This window comes from Mytilus edulis, chromosome 8, assembly GCF_963676685.1.
Source record: "Mytilus edulis chromosome 8, xbMytEdul2.2, whole genome shotgun sequence".
Lineage (NCBI taxonomy): Eukaryota > Metazoa > Mollusca > Bivalvia > Mytilida > Mytilidae > Mytilus > Mytilus edulis.
In genome coordinates this window covers 80,884,424-80,901,734 of record NC_092351.1, presented here as the reverse complement: position 1 = coordinate 80,901,734, position 17,311 = coordinate 80,884,424, and the positions used below count along the sequence as shown (strand labels likewise).

General features: G+C 32.6%; 2 protein-coding genes across 2 annotated transcripts; one reads left to right on the top strand and one right to left on the bottom strand.

Moving 5' to 3' along the window:
• Positions 1-107: 107 nt before the first annotated feature.
• On the bottom strand, positions 108-7,861 carry LOC139486370 (uncharacterized). Its single transcript, XM_071271237.1, has 2 exons — positions 7,649-7,861; positions 108-3,782 (listed from the first exon to the last, which is right to left on the bottom strand). Exon 2 carries the CDS (start codon positions 3,772-3,774, stop codon positions 2,023-2,025), a length of 1,752 nt encoding a protein of 583 aa, XP_071127338.1. The 5' UTR covers positions 3,775-3,782; positions 7,649-7,861; the 3' UTR covers positions 108-2,022.
• Positions 7,862-10,799: 2,938 nt separating this feature from the next.
• On the top strand, positions 10,800-17,111 carry LOC139486369 (uncharacterized). The gene is made up of 2 exons (XM_071271236.1): positions 10,800-11,719; positions 13,072-17,111. Exons 1-2 carry the CDS (start codon positions 11,524-11,526, stop codon positions 15,615-15,617), a joined length of 2,742 nt encoding a protein of 913 aa, XP_071127337.1. The 5' UTR covers positions 10,800-11,523; the 3' UTR covers positions 15,618-17,111.
• The last annotated feature ends 200 nt before the right edge of the window (positions 17,112-17,311 follow it).

The following is a 17,311-nucleotide window of genomic DNA, read 5'->3' as shown; positions in this document are numbered from 1 at the left end:
ACCTATAATGGTTTACTTTTATAAATTGTTATTTGGATGGAGAGTTGTCTCATTGGCACTCATACCACATCTTCCGACATCTATGATAAACATGATAAAACACCAAGAAGGTTTAAATAATTTAATTAACAATAACACCTTTGATGAATGATGATAACAAATCAATTAATAAACAATGTCATACAGCAATAATAAGATTCTCATTTAAGTACAAAAATATGGGGGGAAAAAATATTTCTTACAATTTACAATAATTTGATTTTGGATGTAACGCATTTTCTGATTGGCTGACGTCGTTTTGTTTATCAGCCCATAGACATAATATAGTCATGTGACCGTGACATTTTTTCATGATTTACTCCGGTTTAAAATGAAATTTAGAATTAAATTATAAGAAATAACTAATATTTTTTCTGTCTATTCGAAATAACATAAAATATGTGGTGTACACTTTAAAATAACCCGCTACATTTGTACGTGGTTATTCAGTCTGCACCAAATTTTTATGTTATTTCTTCATAGACAGAAAAAATATTACAGTTATTCCTTAAATGTCAAAATAATAAATGTAAAAAACTCCTAAATCATAAAAACTTAATTTCAAAAAACTTAATTTAAAAAATCATAATGTAAAAGTCTCAAAAATCAAAATAATCCTCAATAAGAAATTTCCAAAGTAAATAAAAAATATGAATAAGAGCTCGAGATGAACTTTAATTTGTCTCAATGCTGCACAATCAACTGGTACATACCAATGGAAAGTCTTATATATAGGTCCAGTATAAAAGAAATGTGTAGTGAGAGGTTATTATTATATAGTTTCTGAAACTCTGAAGCCTTTCCAAAATTTGAAAATGCTACTTATATTAAAATAAGAAATTAATCATTTCGACGACATGAAAATAAAAGTGCTTTGATCAAATAAAGCAAAATTGAAACTACATTAAACAATGGCTCGTCCCATAATGTTTTTGGTAAAACTTATACATCTGTCATAGCCCCATACTAATAATATATATAATAAAAATTCATGTTTACAAGCAAATTATTTGAGTAAACGGACATGTCGAGTACTTGCAATATCATACATGTACATGCCATAGGCATGATAGGTAAAGATAATATTTGCCACTTACATGTAATATAAAACACCAACTCATCCATCAATGACATCTTTTCTACCTTAATAAAAGAATTACTCCATAATGCTTTATGCTATAAACTATTGCCATTAACATGATCAAAGTTTTTGGATGTTTTTATGTTTGTTTCATTTACATGTATACAAGTGCCAAAAAATGAGAGATAATAGTCATAGAAAAATTTGTTTGTGGTATGATATAACCATGATAACTACCGTATAGTATTAAAAAGACTAAAGGACAAATGTGTGAATAATTACTAGGAATTAAAAATTATAAGCTTCTCAATGATCAAAATTAATATTTGTCAAACTGCTATATATATTCAATGATTTTTTTCTGATAAAGTGTGTGGTTAATTTTTTTTGGAAATTTTTATATTTTTGTCAAAGTCATGAAAGTGTCAAAGTTAATATTTTGTAAAAATTTTATGAAATTAAATGAGCCAAATAAATTTTAGTCAAGGTGTTCAGTACCACCTTTTAAAAAAGTAAGGGAACATTTATTGCTGTTTATATTTATATCAGCTATTTTGGATATACATGTATATTAGGGAGCTACCATTCGATTTTTATGGGGGGGCTAGGATGAAAAATTTTGTCCTGCATTTTTTTTTAGTTGTAATCTCTGTCCTGCCTTTTTATTTTTCACTCTATTCGGTCCTGCCTTTTTTTTTATTAGTTTATCCTGACTTTTTTTTACCTAAATTGTCATCCTGCCTTTTTTTTTGCAAAGTGTCTCATCCTGCCTTTTTTTTTACTCAAAACTCCTGTCCTGCCTATTTTTTTCAAATTTCATCCTAGCCCCCCCATAAAAATCAAATGGTAGCTCCCTTAAAGTAGGTTTCTGATAGTCAAAATGGTAGTTAACAAGTTAAATTCTAATACAGTGGTTTCCCCCGTTCTACTCTCCTTGTAAATATTTCTGGTATAACACAACCAATATAAAATTCTTTGAGCTTTTGCAACATAGAATTCCATGTAGATTCATCAAAGTTAATTCTCTCTACACTGATACCTTTTTTAGTCCAAATTACAAAATCTACCCAGTTCAGTTCATACACTCCTAACTGACCCTGAACCTGATACATATAATTACTTGTGTCTTTTAATTCAAGCTGTCCATCTACTTCATTGCAACAGAAGTTGGTATCTTTGGCACACTCAACTGGAGTTTTATTCCTCCATGGTTCCTTTTTACTGTCTGAGCCATACGGACATTTTACTTCAACTAAGCCAACACCACATTTGTTGCAAGTGACCAGTGAATCGATGCTAGCCCCTAAAAAGGGATATTTGGGGTTGACTAATAGTCCACGAGACTCGACTGTAGTATTTCCACATTCCTTTGTATGTTTCTGAATGTACTGACTTACAGCAACCGATTCATATTTGCGTCCATACTTTATGCTCTTGACCCTATCTGGAACAGTCACATAGCCACAAATTTTTTTCAACAAATTGTCTGGCACAAGCTTTTTTCTTTTATAAACTTCTCCCATAACAGATGCTGTTATTAAGTTTTTTCGAGCCTTTATCCAATTTGTATTTACACTTTGACCTCTTGTTCCCTCTTCAAGGGTTTGACTAATTGCATCTGTAACTTTTAGGTTGTCAAAAAAGTGTGTGAAGTCTTTAACACAGGTATCATGTGTAAGACTTACAAAGTCACAAAACATATAGTCCGGGTAGAACAATTCCAAAAAAGGATCAATATTTGCATTTTCAAACCTAAGTGTCTGATATAAAACACACTGTGGATATGCATTCTCCAACCCTTTTAAAATGTCATCTAGAAAAGTCTCATTCTGAATCTCCTTAATAGGTCCAGCTTGGTATATTCCAGGATATGGTCGGACTTTTTTTGTTTGTGTTTCTTTTTCTGTCTTAGTAAAAGTTATATCGCAGACTCTTGCAGGACTTGGCTTTCGCTGCAGAGGTCTAGGACGATCCCAAGTACACTCACTTGATGTGCATGAATCTTTGGTTTTAACTAAAGTATACAGTAAAGCACCTACATGCGCACAGAGACCAGCCCCACCTGCCTTACAGTTGCATCTAGCATTGAAGATATTTCCAAATTTTCTACCTAGGCATACATTTAAACTATAAAATTTGGCAGTCATGCCAGATGTCCCAATACTAACAGACTGTTTCATAGAGGGTAAACACTTGGACTTGATATAGCAAAAGTCTGATAAATCACTATATAGTATATCTCTGATAAACCCTTCATTGCATAGTCGTTTTGCCTTTTTCATTTGTCGGTCAAAGTGCAATCTTGCTCCTGTTGTAGGGTTTTTTTGGTAGAGAAAATAACCGTCTACATCTTTTGAGGCCAAACCATTTGGAATGTCACTAAAGTCTAGTGTCTTCCAATTTGAAATCTCATGTACAGGAATTAAATCCTCACCTAAGCTCTCATCTGAGCTATCTGGATCTGAATCCATGTAACCAGACATTGCTCGATAAACCCGGTTTACCAATACTTCCTTTAATCCTGACTTTTTCAATTTGTGTTTTTCTAACCACTCTTGAAGTTTTGTCACTTTCCATAATTTTAACTCTGGAAGACTTGAATGTAAATCGGGTGGTTCCTCGGTTTCTGATTCTTGTAGATCTTCTGATAACATTTTCAAATCTGAAAGAATAAATATACATAAGAAAAAATATAATTTACATCAGGATACTTGTTACAGGTACATATTAACTAGAGGATCTAAAGAGCCTGTGTCGCTCACCTTGGTCTATGTGCACATCAAACAATAGAACACAGATGGATTCATGAAAACACTGTGATCTTGGTAATGGTGAGATGTGTTTGTAAATCTTACTTTATTGAACATTCTTGCTGCTTATAATTATCTCCATCTAAAATGAACTTTGCCCAGTAGTTAAAGAGGAAAATATTTTGTAAAAATTTACAAAAATTTACTAAATTTATGAAAATTGTTAAAAATTGACTATAAAGGGCAATAACTCCTTAAGGGGTCATCTGACCATTTTGGTCAGGTGACTTATTTGTAGATCTTTCTTTGCTGAACACTATTGCTGTTTACAGTTTATCTCTAGAATATTCAAGATAATAACCAAAAAAGGCAAAATTTCCTTAAAATTATCAATTCAATGTAAGCAACCCAACAACGAGTTTTCCGATTCATCTGAAAATTTCAGGTCAGATAGATCTTTACCTGATAAACAATTTTACCCCATGTCAGATTTTCTCTAAATGCTTTAATTTGGTTTCAGAGATATAAGCCAAAATCTACATTTTACCCCTATGTTCTATTTTTAGTCATGGCGTCCATCTTGTTTGGTTTGCCGGGTCATCGGACACATTTTTAAAATTAGATACACCAATGATGATTGGGACCAAGTTTGGTTAAATTTGGCCCAGTAGTTTCAGAGGAGAAGATTTTTGTAAAAGTAAACGACGACGGACGACGACAACAGTGGAAGCCAAGTGATGAGAAAAGCTCACGGCCCTTCGGTCCAGGTGAACTAAAAATCATGTAAATTATTCAAATCATGTAAAACATGTTTAAGAAAACACATTTAAGGGGAGTCAATGTAGTTTCATATTGAATTGCCATGAAATGAAGCATATAGGATATTGTACTTGTTTTTGAGAAAATTAAGGTTAAAAATTTTGACATTCAGTTGTTTTGTTGAAATTTTATAAACTTAGTGTTTCAATTAGCCACATTAATTTTATTTAAAAGCAATACTGAAATTACATATGCATTAGAGACATATTTACATAAAATACATGTAGTATTTCCTACAAGGGGGCTTTGGCATGGTATGGCGCCCTGCCTTGTTTTCTAAACGCCCTGCCCTTTTCAGGAAAAACCAGGTGCTCCGCAGGGCGTAGCTATATACGACCCCAGTGGTCGAACCCTGAACAGTGTGGGCAAATTTGGTCACAATATTCAAGCTTGATACTGTCTGAATTTGGATTGTGATCAAATTTTTTACATTATATGGGTTTTTGTCCCAAAATTAATGTGGTCAAAGATCTAACAAATCTATTGCACAATACTGTGCAATTTAATATTTCTTCTTGAAACTTTTCAAAATTTGAAATTTGAAAAATTTTGAAAAAAAGGAATCCCTTTAAAATTGGTAAACAAAAAATCCCCACCCCCCACTTTTTCAAACCCCCATTGGAGCAATAACCCTTAAACTCATTCCCATGCTTTCTTTTGTAGTATTGAACCTTGTAGTACAATTTCAGAGCGATCCATACACTTAAACACAAGTTATCGTCATGATTGTTTGGAAACTAGAAACATGATTCTTTTTGGCCCTTTAAAGGCCCCTAAATCCTACATATTTTGGGCAATTAACCCAAAAACTTAATCCCAGCCTCCCCTTTGTTATATGGTACGTTGTGGTACAATTTCAGAGAGATCCATACAATTACACACAAGTTAAATTATTGTCTGGAAGCTTGAAAAATGCTTGTTTTCCTAAACTTTGGCCCCATAACCCTGAAAATGAATCCAAACCTTCTACTTGTGGTTTTAAACATTGTGATATAATTTCAGAGCAATTGAAATACTTGTACACAAGTTATTATCCTGAAACTAGGAAAATGCTTGTTTTGGGCCCCTTTTGGGCCCCTAATTCCTAAACGAATGGGACCTTCATCCCCAAAATTAATCCCAACCTTCATTTCGTGGTATTGAACCTTCTGAAAAAATTTCATAAAGATCTATTTACTTAAACTAAAGTTATTATCCGGAAACCAATGTGTCTTCTTACAACGACGACGCAGACGACTTAGACGACGACATCATACCATTATACGATCCCAAATTTTTTTTGGGGTCATATAAAAATTGGTGCCATACAAATTTCATGAATATACAAATAGTTACTGTAGTTAATTATGGATCACCAGAGGCTATTTAATGGTGGAGCTACTCCACCGTAAATTTTTCAGCTCAACCCTTACCTTGAAAATTTTTAACAATTTTTACTTCAAAAGTATAAATTCATGCCTTCATTACAATTTTTTTTACAACGGCTTTAACATGTTTAATTTCATTTTGATTATCTTTTTCCTAATTAACAGATAATGATCTTGTGTGATTGTAATTTCAATATCAGCACCACCCTGTTCTTATCATGCTTATACCTCATTGTTACATTTTAGTGTAGTTTTAATAAAATTAACGGTATCAATTTTCTTGCACCATTTAATGTGTATATTGTAACAGTGGTTTGATTCTGCCAGTGCACTTTATCCGGAGGAATAAAATACCTAGTGATTTTTATCCACCAACAAAAATTCTCTAGGTTTTTTTTTTATCCTGGTCCAGTGTAAAACATCCACCAGTCACTATAACATTCTAAAAAAGCTTTTTTGAAGGGGAAATATATATAAAATTGGGCTTATTGATATTTTTTCATGTAATTGAAACGTGCATAGTTGATCTATGTAATAAATGGAGAGTTCTCGTCCAAGGAATGTTCACACTTTTGTTTCTGAACCAGGAATGATTACACTAGTGATTTTGTACCAGAATGATTGCACTATAGCTAGTTATTTTATACCAGGATTGATTACTCTAGTGCTTTAGATCCATACATTGATGAAGTGTTTTAGTACTCATTATCCATTAGATTGACTCAGATTATTTAAACTGGTTCCTTGGAAATCTAATTTTATCCTTTTATTTATGTAAACAATAAATCGGTCTAAAATAAACAAAAGCAACAATATCAAGATCGACCCTTTCACACTATTTACATCCAATATTCTCATGGGAAAAACAGCTACCCGGAATAAAAACATGGTGGAATGAAAGTACGCTTACGTATATACATTGTGTACCTACTGATTAATGAAGGATCTGACTGTTTAGGTTTTTTAATGTGTTTAGACTTTCCATTCTCTATTTTAATTTTAGTTTAGACTTAGAAGTAATATTTTTTTTACCTTTAATTTACTCACAGTACAATACTTTAAATACCACTGAAGTGGGTGCTAGGGGCCAAGGCCCAGCTTGTCAGGCAAATCAGCCATTGGATGTCAGAGTAATCTCGCACTAGACGCCTTCTTGACCTTGTAGGGTATGAATAATTCATTCATTGTTGAAAACCCTCCAGGGACTATCAAGATAAAGAACGGGAATAAAAGGCCTGATCATTGATAATTTTTTTCCATGTACATGTATTGTGTGCAATTTTGACCCATGCACATTTACTCTTTTAAAGTCTTTATCTCTTTTTTTCTATTTACTACATTCATTGTCATTCACCTGGGACATACACATGTACTCAGGTAAATTCCTACCTAGAACCCTGACAAATTCAAGTTTTTTAAACCATTGTGCTAAACTTATCAATTTGACGTTACTGGTCAGAAAATGAAACTGAAAGACAATTAACGGCAAACCCGGCGCGAAAAAAAATGTGCCAAAAAATGTGCCAAAAAATGAAGAAATGTACCCTGAAAATAAAGAACGACGCATACAGAACTGTCAATCATATACTTACAATTATGAGAACTTCAACCAAGTAACTAAAACATCTCTACTTGAATGGTACACTGTATTGTGTCATTGCAAATCGTTGTTATCGGTAAAATTCATCAAGGTGTACTGCAAAGACTGCGTTCCTGAACGCCCCGGAAGTTGATTTCGAGATAAAACTAAAGATCGGAACAAACACGGAAATACGTCCGGAAAAAATATTGCGGAACAGAGCCATTAACGTTGTTGTTTAAACGTTGATTTTAACGACGTAAATTCAACGTTGAAACAACGTTGTGTAGTCAACGTTGAATACCATGACGTTAGATCAACGTTGAATTTAGGTCGATCAACGTCACGACCATATTTCAACCAAATTTCAACGTTGTCACAACGTTGAGTGCCCACTGGGTACCTTTAATCGTCCTTGGCGAGAGACATAAGCCATATAATTATCGATTATTTTATATTCTATCACCTGTGTATTGTTAAAATAAATCAAACCATTATCACTTGTCAATTATCCGACAATTTTGTCAAATATCAACTTGTTCTCGCATACCGGACTCTTTCGATGCACTCGGGCTTTTACTTATTCAATAATAAACAGTTGTAAATATCGTACATAGTAAAAAATAGTGCGAGAAAATGTTCATTCATGAAATATTCATGAATGAAACGCTGTCTCGCGTAGATTTCTTTGATTTTCTCTTCAGCCAATGGCAGATCCGCAAAGTAGTGTTTGTGATACTTATTTTCAATATGAAGCTAAATTCATCTAAATTGTCGTTAAACATTCAGTCCTTTTTTTATTCAAGCTGTAATCTTTTCAAAAGAGTAGCAACTCAAAGTATCCAAGAATCAGAAGTCGAACACTAGTACTACATTATCTTGGAGCAGAACATTGGGATAGTCTGTCTCACCGGAAGTTGAGGCCGACGCCTAAGGAAAGTAGCAATAGCAAGCTATAGCAAACTTTCCAAAAAGTGGGGCGTTTTACCAGTGGGGCGAGCTGACTTGCTTCCGTTTTTGTCAATTTTTGACTGATTTTCAGGGTTTACATGCATGACGTGGATAAAGTGACTACATATTTTTTCATGAAAGTATAATATAGTACTAACACCGTTCTAAAAATGTGCATGATTATATTTACCTTTCATTGGACAAGTACAAAAAAGTGATCCGGACAACGATACACTTTTGTTGCGATGACTTTCTAAAATGTATGTTTTGTTCCCCGGTTTCTTCCAGTTAATCGGTAATGTAGCCCATTTCAATATATCTGTTTACAATAGCTTTTTGAACCATCTCATTATCTGTTTGAAAAACGGGTTACACTAATGACTGGACCGAATGACAGGACCGAATGACAGGACCAAATGAAAAATGCTAATTTCTTTTTCATTTCTCAAAGGATTGAACTCAAATTTGAAATATAATAAGATTTCATCATTTGATAAATAGATTTAAGAAAAAAAAATTAAAAAAATTTGTAAGAAACTTCAGAAAACGTGACATGACCAACTCTGATAATGACAGGACCAACATCGAGAATGACAGGACCAAATAAAAATGCTAATAACTTTTTTATTTTTCAAAGGAATTATCTCAGATTTGAAATATAAAATGGTATGTCATATTTTGAAACTAAAATGTTATAAAAAGTATAAATTTATTTTCAAAAACTTTCGAAAACATGACATGACCATCGCTGACTGCCAGGACCAATCTCGACAATGACCGGACCAAATGAAATTGCTAATTTCTCTTTTATTTCTCAAAATATTTTTCTGAAAACAACAACACACCAATGCATGAACATACACGTACATTAAAAATATAAACAGCTACATACATGTATATGTTATATATATATAAAAAGTCTGTACATATCCAAGAGAAGCACTGACATTTTATGGTATTAAAAAAAAACCAAACAACACAAAGACAAATCTAACAGCATGTTGTCATACATGTAAATCATAAATGTATGAAGAAAATAAAGCACTAAAAGAACCAAAAACTATAACAGATTAAGATGCACATAATTAATATGATCTCTTCAAAAGTCACAAAGTTTAATTTCACTAAATTACTGTTTGCGGTTATCAGATTTGTCTTTCAAAACCTTCCTTAGTGGCTTCTCATGTTGTGATGTGCTGTTGGGCATTTGGAGTTGCACTGCACGTGCTAAGGAGTGTCCACGGATTGTTAAAAATAATGAAACACATGATTCCATGATATATGAAGAAAATTCATTGTTATCACACAAAATTTCCCAGTAATAATTTACCATATGTGCGGAAACTATAACTTCTTTCAGGTTTGTAATCATAAGTGTTTGGGAATTCACATTGCCAAGGTCAATACTTTGCCGGAGAACAATTTCACAATGCCGGATGAAATAATAAAAGTTGTCACTTGGAATTTTGAGTCCTCCTCTGTTTAATTTCTCGGTCCACTCCGCAAACTTTTTAACATGCTCTTGTAACATTGTTGATTGTTTTACCACAAAATTAGTCATAGCTTCACGAATTTTCTGGTTTTTCAAGTTTTTGTGTTGGTATGTTTTCTTCTGAAGTTTTGAAATTATATACCCTGAAATGTAGTAAAGCACTGATTGGTCTGAATTGGTCATTGTGGTATCTAGCTTGGTTGCATTCTTTTGGTACAGCTGTGCACGGTTTTTCACTAGAGACTTCAGTAGGGCATCTTGTAGCACAGATAAAAACAGTTTAGCGGAAAGTTCACCTTCGAAGTCAATGTTCTCAAATTCAGATGTAACAATGGCAGATAACTTCGATTGAAATTCATTATCAGCTGTTATTTTATAAAAAGATGAGAAAAGTTTCTCAGATGTGTTTAAATCGGTATTGCAATCCGACTCTACTTTTTCAAACAAGTTTGCGAAAACAGGTGCTAGTTCTTCTGACAATTGTGTGTTTGTCTGTTGACTTGTTGCGTAATATAAAGTAATTGCCAGAATACCTTTCCCATGCTTAGAACGGCTACTGTTCCTGAAAGGACTGTTCATTATGTTTTCCAATGCTTCTTGATAAGATGTTTCAAAGATCTTAGTAAATTCTTCTGGGGTCATACTAAAAGATGTTTTATTGTTGTATTTTTCTGTAATCCCATCTTTTCTGTGCTCTGAAACTATAAGACAAGAAAAAATTATAGCCTATTTTCTACATTTTATAAATTTAATAAAGATGAATAAATCATTATTCCAGTTTCACATGTGATACTTGTACATGTACATGTTCTGCATTTTTTCATTCCATGAAAAACAGATTTATCAAACTTGAAAGTTAAATTTCTTTGTTTCCATAAAAAATAATTTTAAATAATTTTAATGTCATCCCTAACACAATAGAGGGGCATCATATGCATGCTATCCAATTGATGGGTCAATTATGGGTGAATCTCTCTGATCATATTTATTTTCATATTTGAATGTAAAGTTTAATAATATATATATGTCATGTATGATAATTGATTTTTTATGAGATACAAACAATTTGTTGTTAAGTTGCTGTTTATTTTCTTAACCATTTGATAGTGAAATATGTAGGCTAGGAACAGTAAACAATATAATATATATACCTATACTTTGACAAACATATAAGTAACCATTGAAGTAGAGCAGAGTAAAAATTTGTTTTTTCAGACAGTATGGTTATTCTTTTTATATAAATATAGGAAGATGTGGTATGAGTGCTAATGAGACAACTCTCCATCCAAATAACAATTTAAAAAGTATACCATTATAGGTCAATGTACGGCCTTCAACATGGAGCCTTGGCTCTCAACAATCAACAAGTGAATTGTACATATCTGTTGGTGTGAACCGCTTTTCTTTTTAATCAATTTTAGATATTTTTCATATATTTATTACTTATGGAGTTAATTATGTACTATTTGCAGATAATGCCTCGAACATCAAAGAGACGTTGTATTGGCTACAGGGATAAGTGTAGAGCAAGGAAGCGGGTTAGAAAACCCAAAGTTTTGGATGCCCATACCATTGAACAGCAACATATACTTATTGATTCAGATGCCAATACCATCGAAGAGCAGCTCATACTTATTGATGGTAAGTTGTATTAAATGACCAAAAATTTGGATGAAAGGGTTATGGATAAATGCATTGTGTTCAAAGATCAAAGCATTCAACTGTTTTTACATTGCTTCCTCCAGTATATTCATGGCCTTCCTGTTTATGGTCCATTCATTCAATTCATTCATAATCAACCAAATATCAAAAAGAAGGTATGGTATGATTGCCAAGAGACAACTGTCCACAAGAGACCAAATTTCAACAATGAGCAAAGCCCATTCTGCATAGTCACCTATACAAGGCTATAAAACAATTCAAAGGAGAAAACTAATTAAACGCTTTTAATTTATGAAGGCAAAAACAAAAATTTTAAAACAGGTGTGTTATACAGGTAAAAACCATATTTTTCTTAGAACTCGTGTATTACTTATCTAGTGAATTTAAAAGGCCTTGTGATTTAAAAGATTTACAGGATATTGAAATTTTGAGTGGATGTTATTTAAATCTTTTTGATTGGTGTGCCCCAAGCATGACAAATAACTTTGTAGTTTACCTCTAAGCAGAAGATCAATTTTATTAATTTCTTTAATTATTTTCCCTTTTTCAGTCGCATGACAAAAAGCTGGTGTTTATTTAAGTCTCAGCATAAAGTTACAATCCATTTTTATTTTTTTCCCTTAAAAATAGAAAACACTTATTTGGAAATAAAATAAGTTAATTGTTTCTAGAAATCTTATATGAATGTATGAGCATGATGAGGCAACATTGTAATTAAAATTTATTCAATGATGATCAAATAAATTTTATGAAAGCAAAATGTCAAGGTGGCTTGGTTTTTAAATGGCTTCATTTGGCAAAGAAATTTATCCTTTTCATTATTAAATTTGTAATTATTTTTTATATACAATTTCCTAAATATGCAATGGAAAGCAAATAATTTAAGATCTTTCCTCTTCAAATATACATGTATCAATGATATTCAAACAATTTTGTCCTGTGAGGCCACATTTAAGAGAATGTCTGTTTCCCCTCTCCTGGGTCTACCCTTGGTAAACAGACCAGGAAGACGATGGCCTCGTCATATAATTATGACTATTCAGTTGAGGCCACTTATCAGTTATGTCAATATGTGTGCTCAATTTGAGTGTATTTATTGAATGTTTCGATCCTTTTGCTTTCAAGCGCTACATGAATAGAAACAAATCATTTTCAGGAATAAAAATAATTTCTGATTTTTTTATAGGAAAACATTTTTTTGACCAGGGGGCTTATTTACCCAGTGGAGGGGAGGGGAAACAAACATATTAATAATTTTGGCCTGAATTTCTGTCAGTTTACCTTTACTGGCTGTAAAATTTATCTTTAGCCTTTTTTCATTTTTATTGCAGATACTGCCTATACAGATAGTAGTTTTTGGCCCATCACTGAATTGAATGAATTAGGTGATACATGTATAAGCAGTGATCAGACACCAGCTTTCCTAATTGAGCAAGATGAGAACAGTGAAAATATAGAACATTATGTAGTGTTAGATAAAGTCTACCAATACGATCCGAATTACAACTTGGAAAAATTTGTAACAACCAAGAGGGAAGAACAATATTCCGCACTGAAAAGAAGTTGTCAGAAGCTTGTGGAAAACACTTTATATGCACAGGTTGAATTTATGCGCTCTTCTGAAATTATAAGATATGTATCTGTTTATGATAGTGACAATCCTGGAGTAAAGTTCATTTGTACAATAAAGAAGAATTACTCAGCAGAAGTATTTGTTCATGGCAAGAGATTAAGTGATCAACATGACCTTTGGAACACGTTACCAGGAAAATTTGTTACAATTCAGCAGGTTGAAAGTCTTTTGAATGTGCTGCTTCATTATGATGTATGCATTGGTAATCCAGATGAAGAGCTACAGAATTTGTGTTCCGGAAAATTGGCCTATGTTGAAGCAGATTATGGGGCTTACCGTGGCGACTGTGCCTACCAAAGTACAATCCGAACCGTATCATGTATGTTATTGACTGACAGGTGGAAACCAAGATGTAAGAATTGCATTACCTATCGTAAAACTGTTCAAAAACAAGCAGCTAGAAGAAAACTTAAAACACCTACACCAAGTAAAAACTGGTTAACATCCAGGAAAGGAAACAGTCGATTAACTGATTCAGAGAAAGTGGAAAAAATTAAACAGTTAAAGAAGTACAATAGTAACTTAGTTAGTCAGGTTGCAGCACTGAAGAAGAAAGTCGAAAAGTCCATTAGATCTGAAGGTGTCTCGCTTAGTGAAAATAACAGTAAAGATATGGTAAATTTGATGACATCATGTGAAAGTACCGTCAATGAACAATTTCCAGATGAAAACTGCTTCCAGCGCCTATTTTGGTCACAGCAAGCAAAATTCAACAATTTGGCTGACAAAAGAGGTATGCGGTGGCATCCTATGCTAATTAAATGGTGCATATATTTGAAAAGTAAATCAACATCAACTTATGACAGTTTAAGACACTCAGGTTTTATTAAGCTTCCTAGTGAAAGATTGCTTTACGACTACACTCATGTGATTAAGCAAGGTGTAGGATTTAAGCCTGAACTCGTCGACATGTTAGCAGAAGAAATGGAATCTAAAGGTGCAACAGAAGAATGGCAACAATATGTAGGACTACTACAAGATGAAATAAAAGTAAAGAGCGAGTTAGTATATGACAAACATTCAGGTGAATTGATTGGCTTCATAGATCTCGACAGCATGTCAAATAGTCTAATCCATATGGAGGAATGCATTAAAGAAGAAGCAAAGAAGCTAGCTACGCACATTTTAGTTGTAATGGTACGCGGAATATCAGTTGACCTCAAGTTCCCACTTGCTCATTTCGCCACCAATGGAATAACATCGGACCAACTGTTTGGAATTTTATGGGAATGTGTAGAGTTAGTTGAGATTGATGCCGGACTTAAGGTGTTGTACATTACTGCTGATGGTGCCTCACCCAATAGAAGATTCATAAAACTTCACAAAACAGATGAACAACAGACAACTGTGTACCGCGCTATAAACAGATTTGCTGCAGATGAACGATACATATATTTTGTTTCAGATCCACCCCATCTGATCAAAACAGCAAGGAATTGTTTCTCAAATTCAGGCTCACACAAGAATACCAGAAAGATGTGGTGTGGAGGTAAAGATGTGTCATGGATGCATATTGTAGATCTATATAAGGACCACTGTACTGGAGTCTTTAGATTGTGTCCAAAGTTATCAAGGGCCCACATTGACATAACATCCTTTGGTGCAATGAAAGAAAGTCTGGCAGCCCAAGTTTTAAGTACCACTGTGGCCAATGCTCTAGAAATGGTTTATGGGGATAGAACTAGTGCTACAACAGAGTTTATACGCCACATGGACAAATTTTTTGACTGTCTCAATGTCAGAAACTTGAATGAAGGTCACCAGAAGAGAAAAGACAATCTTAAACCATTTACAGACCCAAATGATCCCAGGTTGGACTATCTGACTGATGATTTTTTGAAGTATTTTGATGATTGGAAGCAAAGTGTTGAAGCAAGACCTGGAGAATACAGCAAGACACAGAAAAATCAAATGCAGTTAAGCTACCAGACATTAGAAGGCTTTCGGATAACTGTTCGTTCTGTTGTGGAATGTACACGTCTGTTATTACGTAAAGGAATGCCATTTGTATTGACAGAAAGGTTTAACCAAGACCCAATTGAACAGCATTTTGGGATACATAGGACCAGTGGTGGTTGCAATAACAATCCAACTGTAAACCAGTTTAACCATGCTATGGTCAAAATAAGGACAGTAGGTCAGCATGCAATTGCACCTGTGAGGGGTAATACCAAAAGGAGACTGAACTATCCACATGTCATAGACAATAATCCTCTTCCAAAGCGTCCACGTCACTCATTGTAAAGATAGTACAAATATAGACATATTTTTTGAAAGTGTATCATAAGGATGTTTGATGGTCATGTTTTGATGTTATTGTAAAAAAAAATTCAAAATCATCTGAGTTTACACATTTAAGTCATAAGATATTTTAACTTTTAAGTGATTAACATGTTTAAGTAATGATAAGTCTTATAAAATACCCACAATCAACCAAATTATTTATATCTTGAAAAGCACAAGCACCTTAATTATTTTTCTATCTGTTGGGGAGTTAATTAATTCAAATAGGTCTACTAGAAAAAGTATATATTACCTTTATGGGAAGTTTTGTTATTTTGGCATGAGTGAATGAATAAATCAGGAATACTGGGTTTAGATTTAAACATTTTCCATACATGTTTGTTTATAAGAAAAGAAATAAATATAACATGTATAAAATAATCCATATTACAATGTACATGTAGTTTATGCTTCTACAGAAAAGAGTGAAGGTTATTAGATAATACATGTAGTATTGAAATTGTATTTTTATTTATTCCTTATTTTAAAGGTCAATGTTGAGATCAATATATGATATTAAAAAAGGTATGGAGTAGAGTGCAAATGTGCATTTATAAGATCTGGATGTTTAATGTTTACATCACAATTCAGAATTCTGATTCATAAAAAATTTGGTACAATAGACTACTATGAAAGTTGTAATATATCACATAAATTCATGAAATTGTTCTATATACATGTACAAGTATATGGAGTTTTCATATTAACTTTCAATCTATTTCAGTGTTGACCTTTTATCAAAACAATTTTTATTAGTAATATATGGTGATGATAATGAATGGGATGCTTTTGTTTGAGCCGTTTCAAATAGTGCTTTATGCGCGGGCATTCTCAGACATTTTCATACCAATTATCATGCTTTTTTCAGCATTGACCATGTTCACTTTTGAATATGTAGCTTTTAAAAATAAGAACATTTAATCAACCGTTCTTATAGACACAACAATGTATATATATATTTATTAATTGCATGTATTGAAATAGTTTTTAAATTTGTTTTTGTGTTTTTTTCACTAAAAAAATAATTATATTTTAATTAGATTTGCTGATTTTTATTTCCTGTTGTATTGTTACTAAGAATTTTATTTTGGCCAAAGTCTTGACCAAATATGGAATATTAATAGTTCAGAAAATGATGAAAAATTTACTTTCTCTTACAATTGTCAACCTATACATTTAGCCTTTTTGATCCTTTAAGCCTAATATTAAATATCATAGAACTGCTGTGTTTATTTATATCATTTTACAGTATTCATTATTTGCATTAATGAATGTTTAGAAAGAAATATTTAATTAAAAGTTTCTCATGCTTAAGTTTTAGTCTTTTGTATATAAATCATGTAAATACTTCTGTAATGTATGATATTATTTTATATTGGTATGTTTTATACATTTATATATACACACTGCAGTATTAATAACTGCTTTCTGTATTAAAGAGAGCATAGCAATTTACCAGTTTGTTTGTTATTTACTTCATATCCAATAAAAAGTCTAATTGGTATCATCACAAATGGAAAACGCTTATACATCATTGCAAGAATTATGTAGCAGTCAAAATTATGTATAAAATAAAAACCTGAAACACATTATGATTGCCAATGAGACATATTCACCAGAGATCAAAGAACCAATATTTATGTTTGCAACTTGAA

Excerpts from the sequence above, each read along its gene's own strand:
- LOC139486370 (XM_071271237.1), bottom strand. The coding sequence starts at position 3,774 with ATGTTATCAGAAGATCTACAAGAATCAGAAACCGAGGAACCACCCGAT.
- LOC139486369 (XM_071271236.1), top strand. The coding sequence starts at position 11,524 with ATGGAGTTAATTATGTACTATTTGCAGATAATGCCTCGAACATCAAAG. Across the intron at positions 11,720-13,071 it reads GCAGCTCATACTTATTGATG|ATACTGCCTATACAGATAGT; the intron begins GTAAGTTGTATT and ends TTTTTATTGCAG.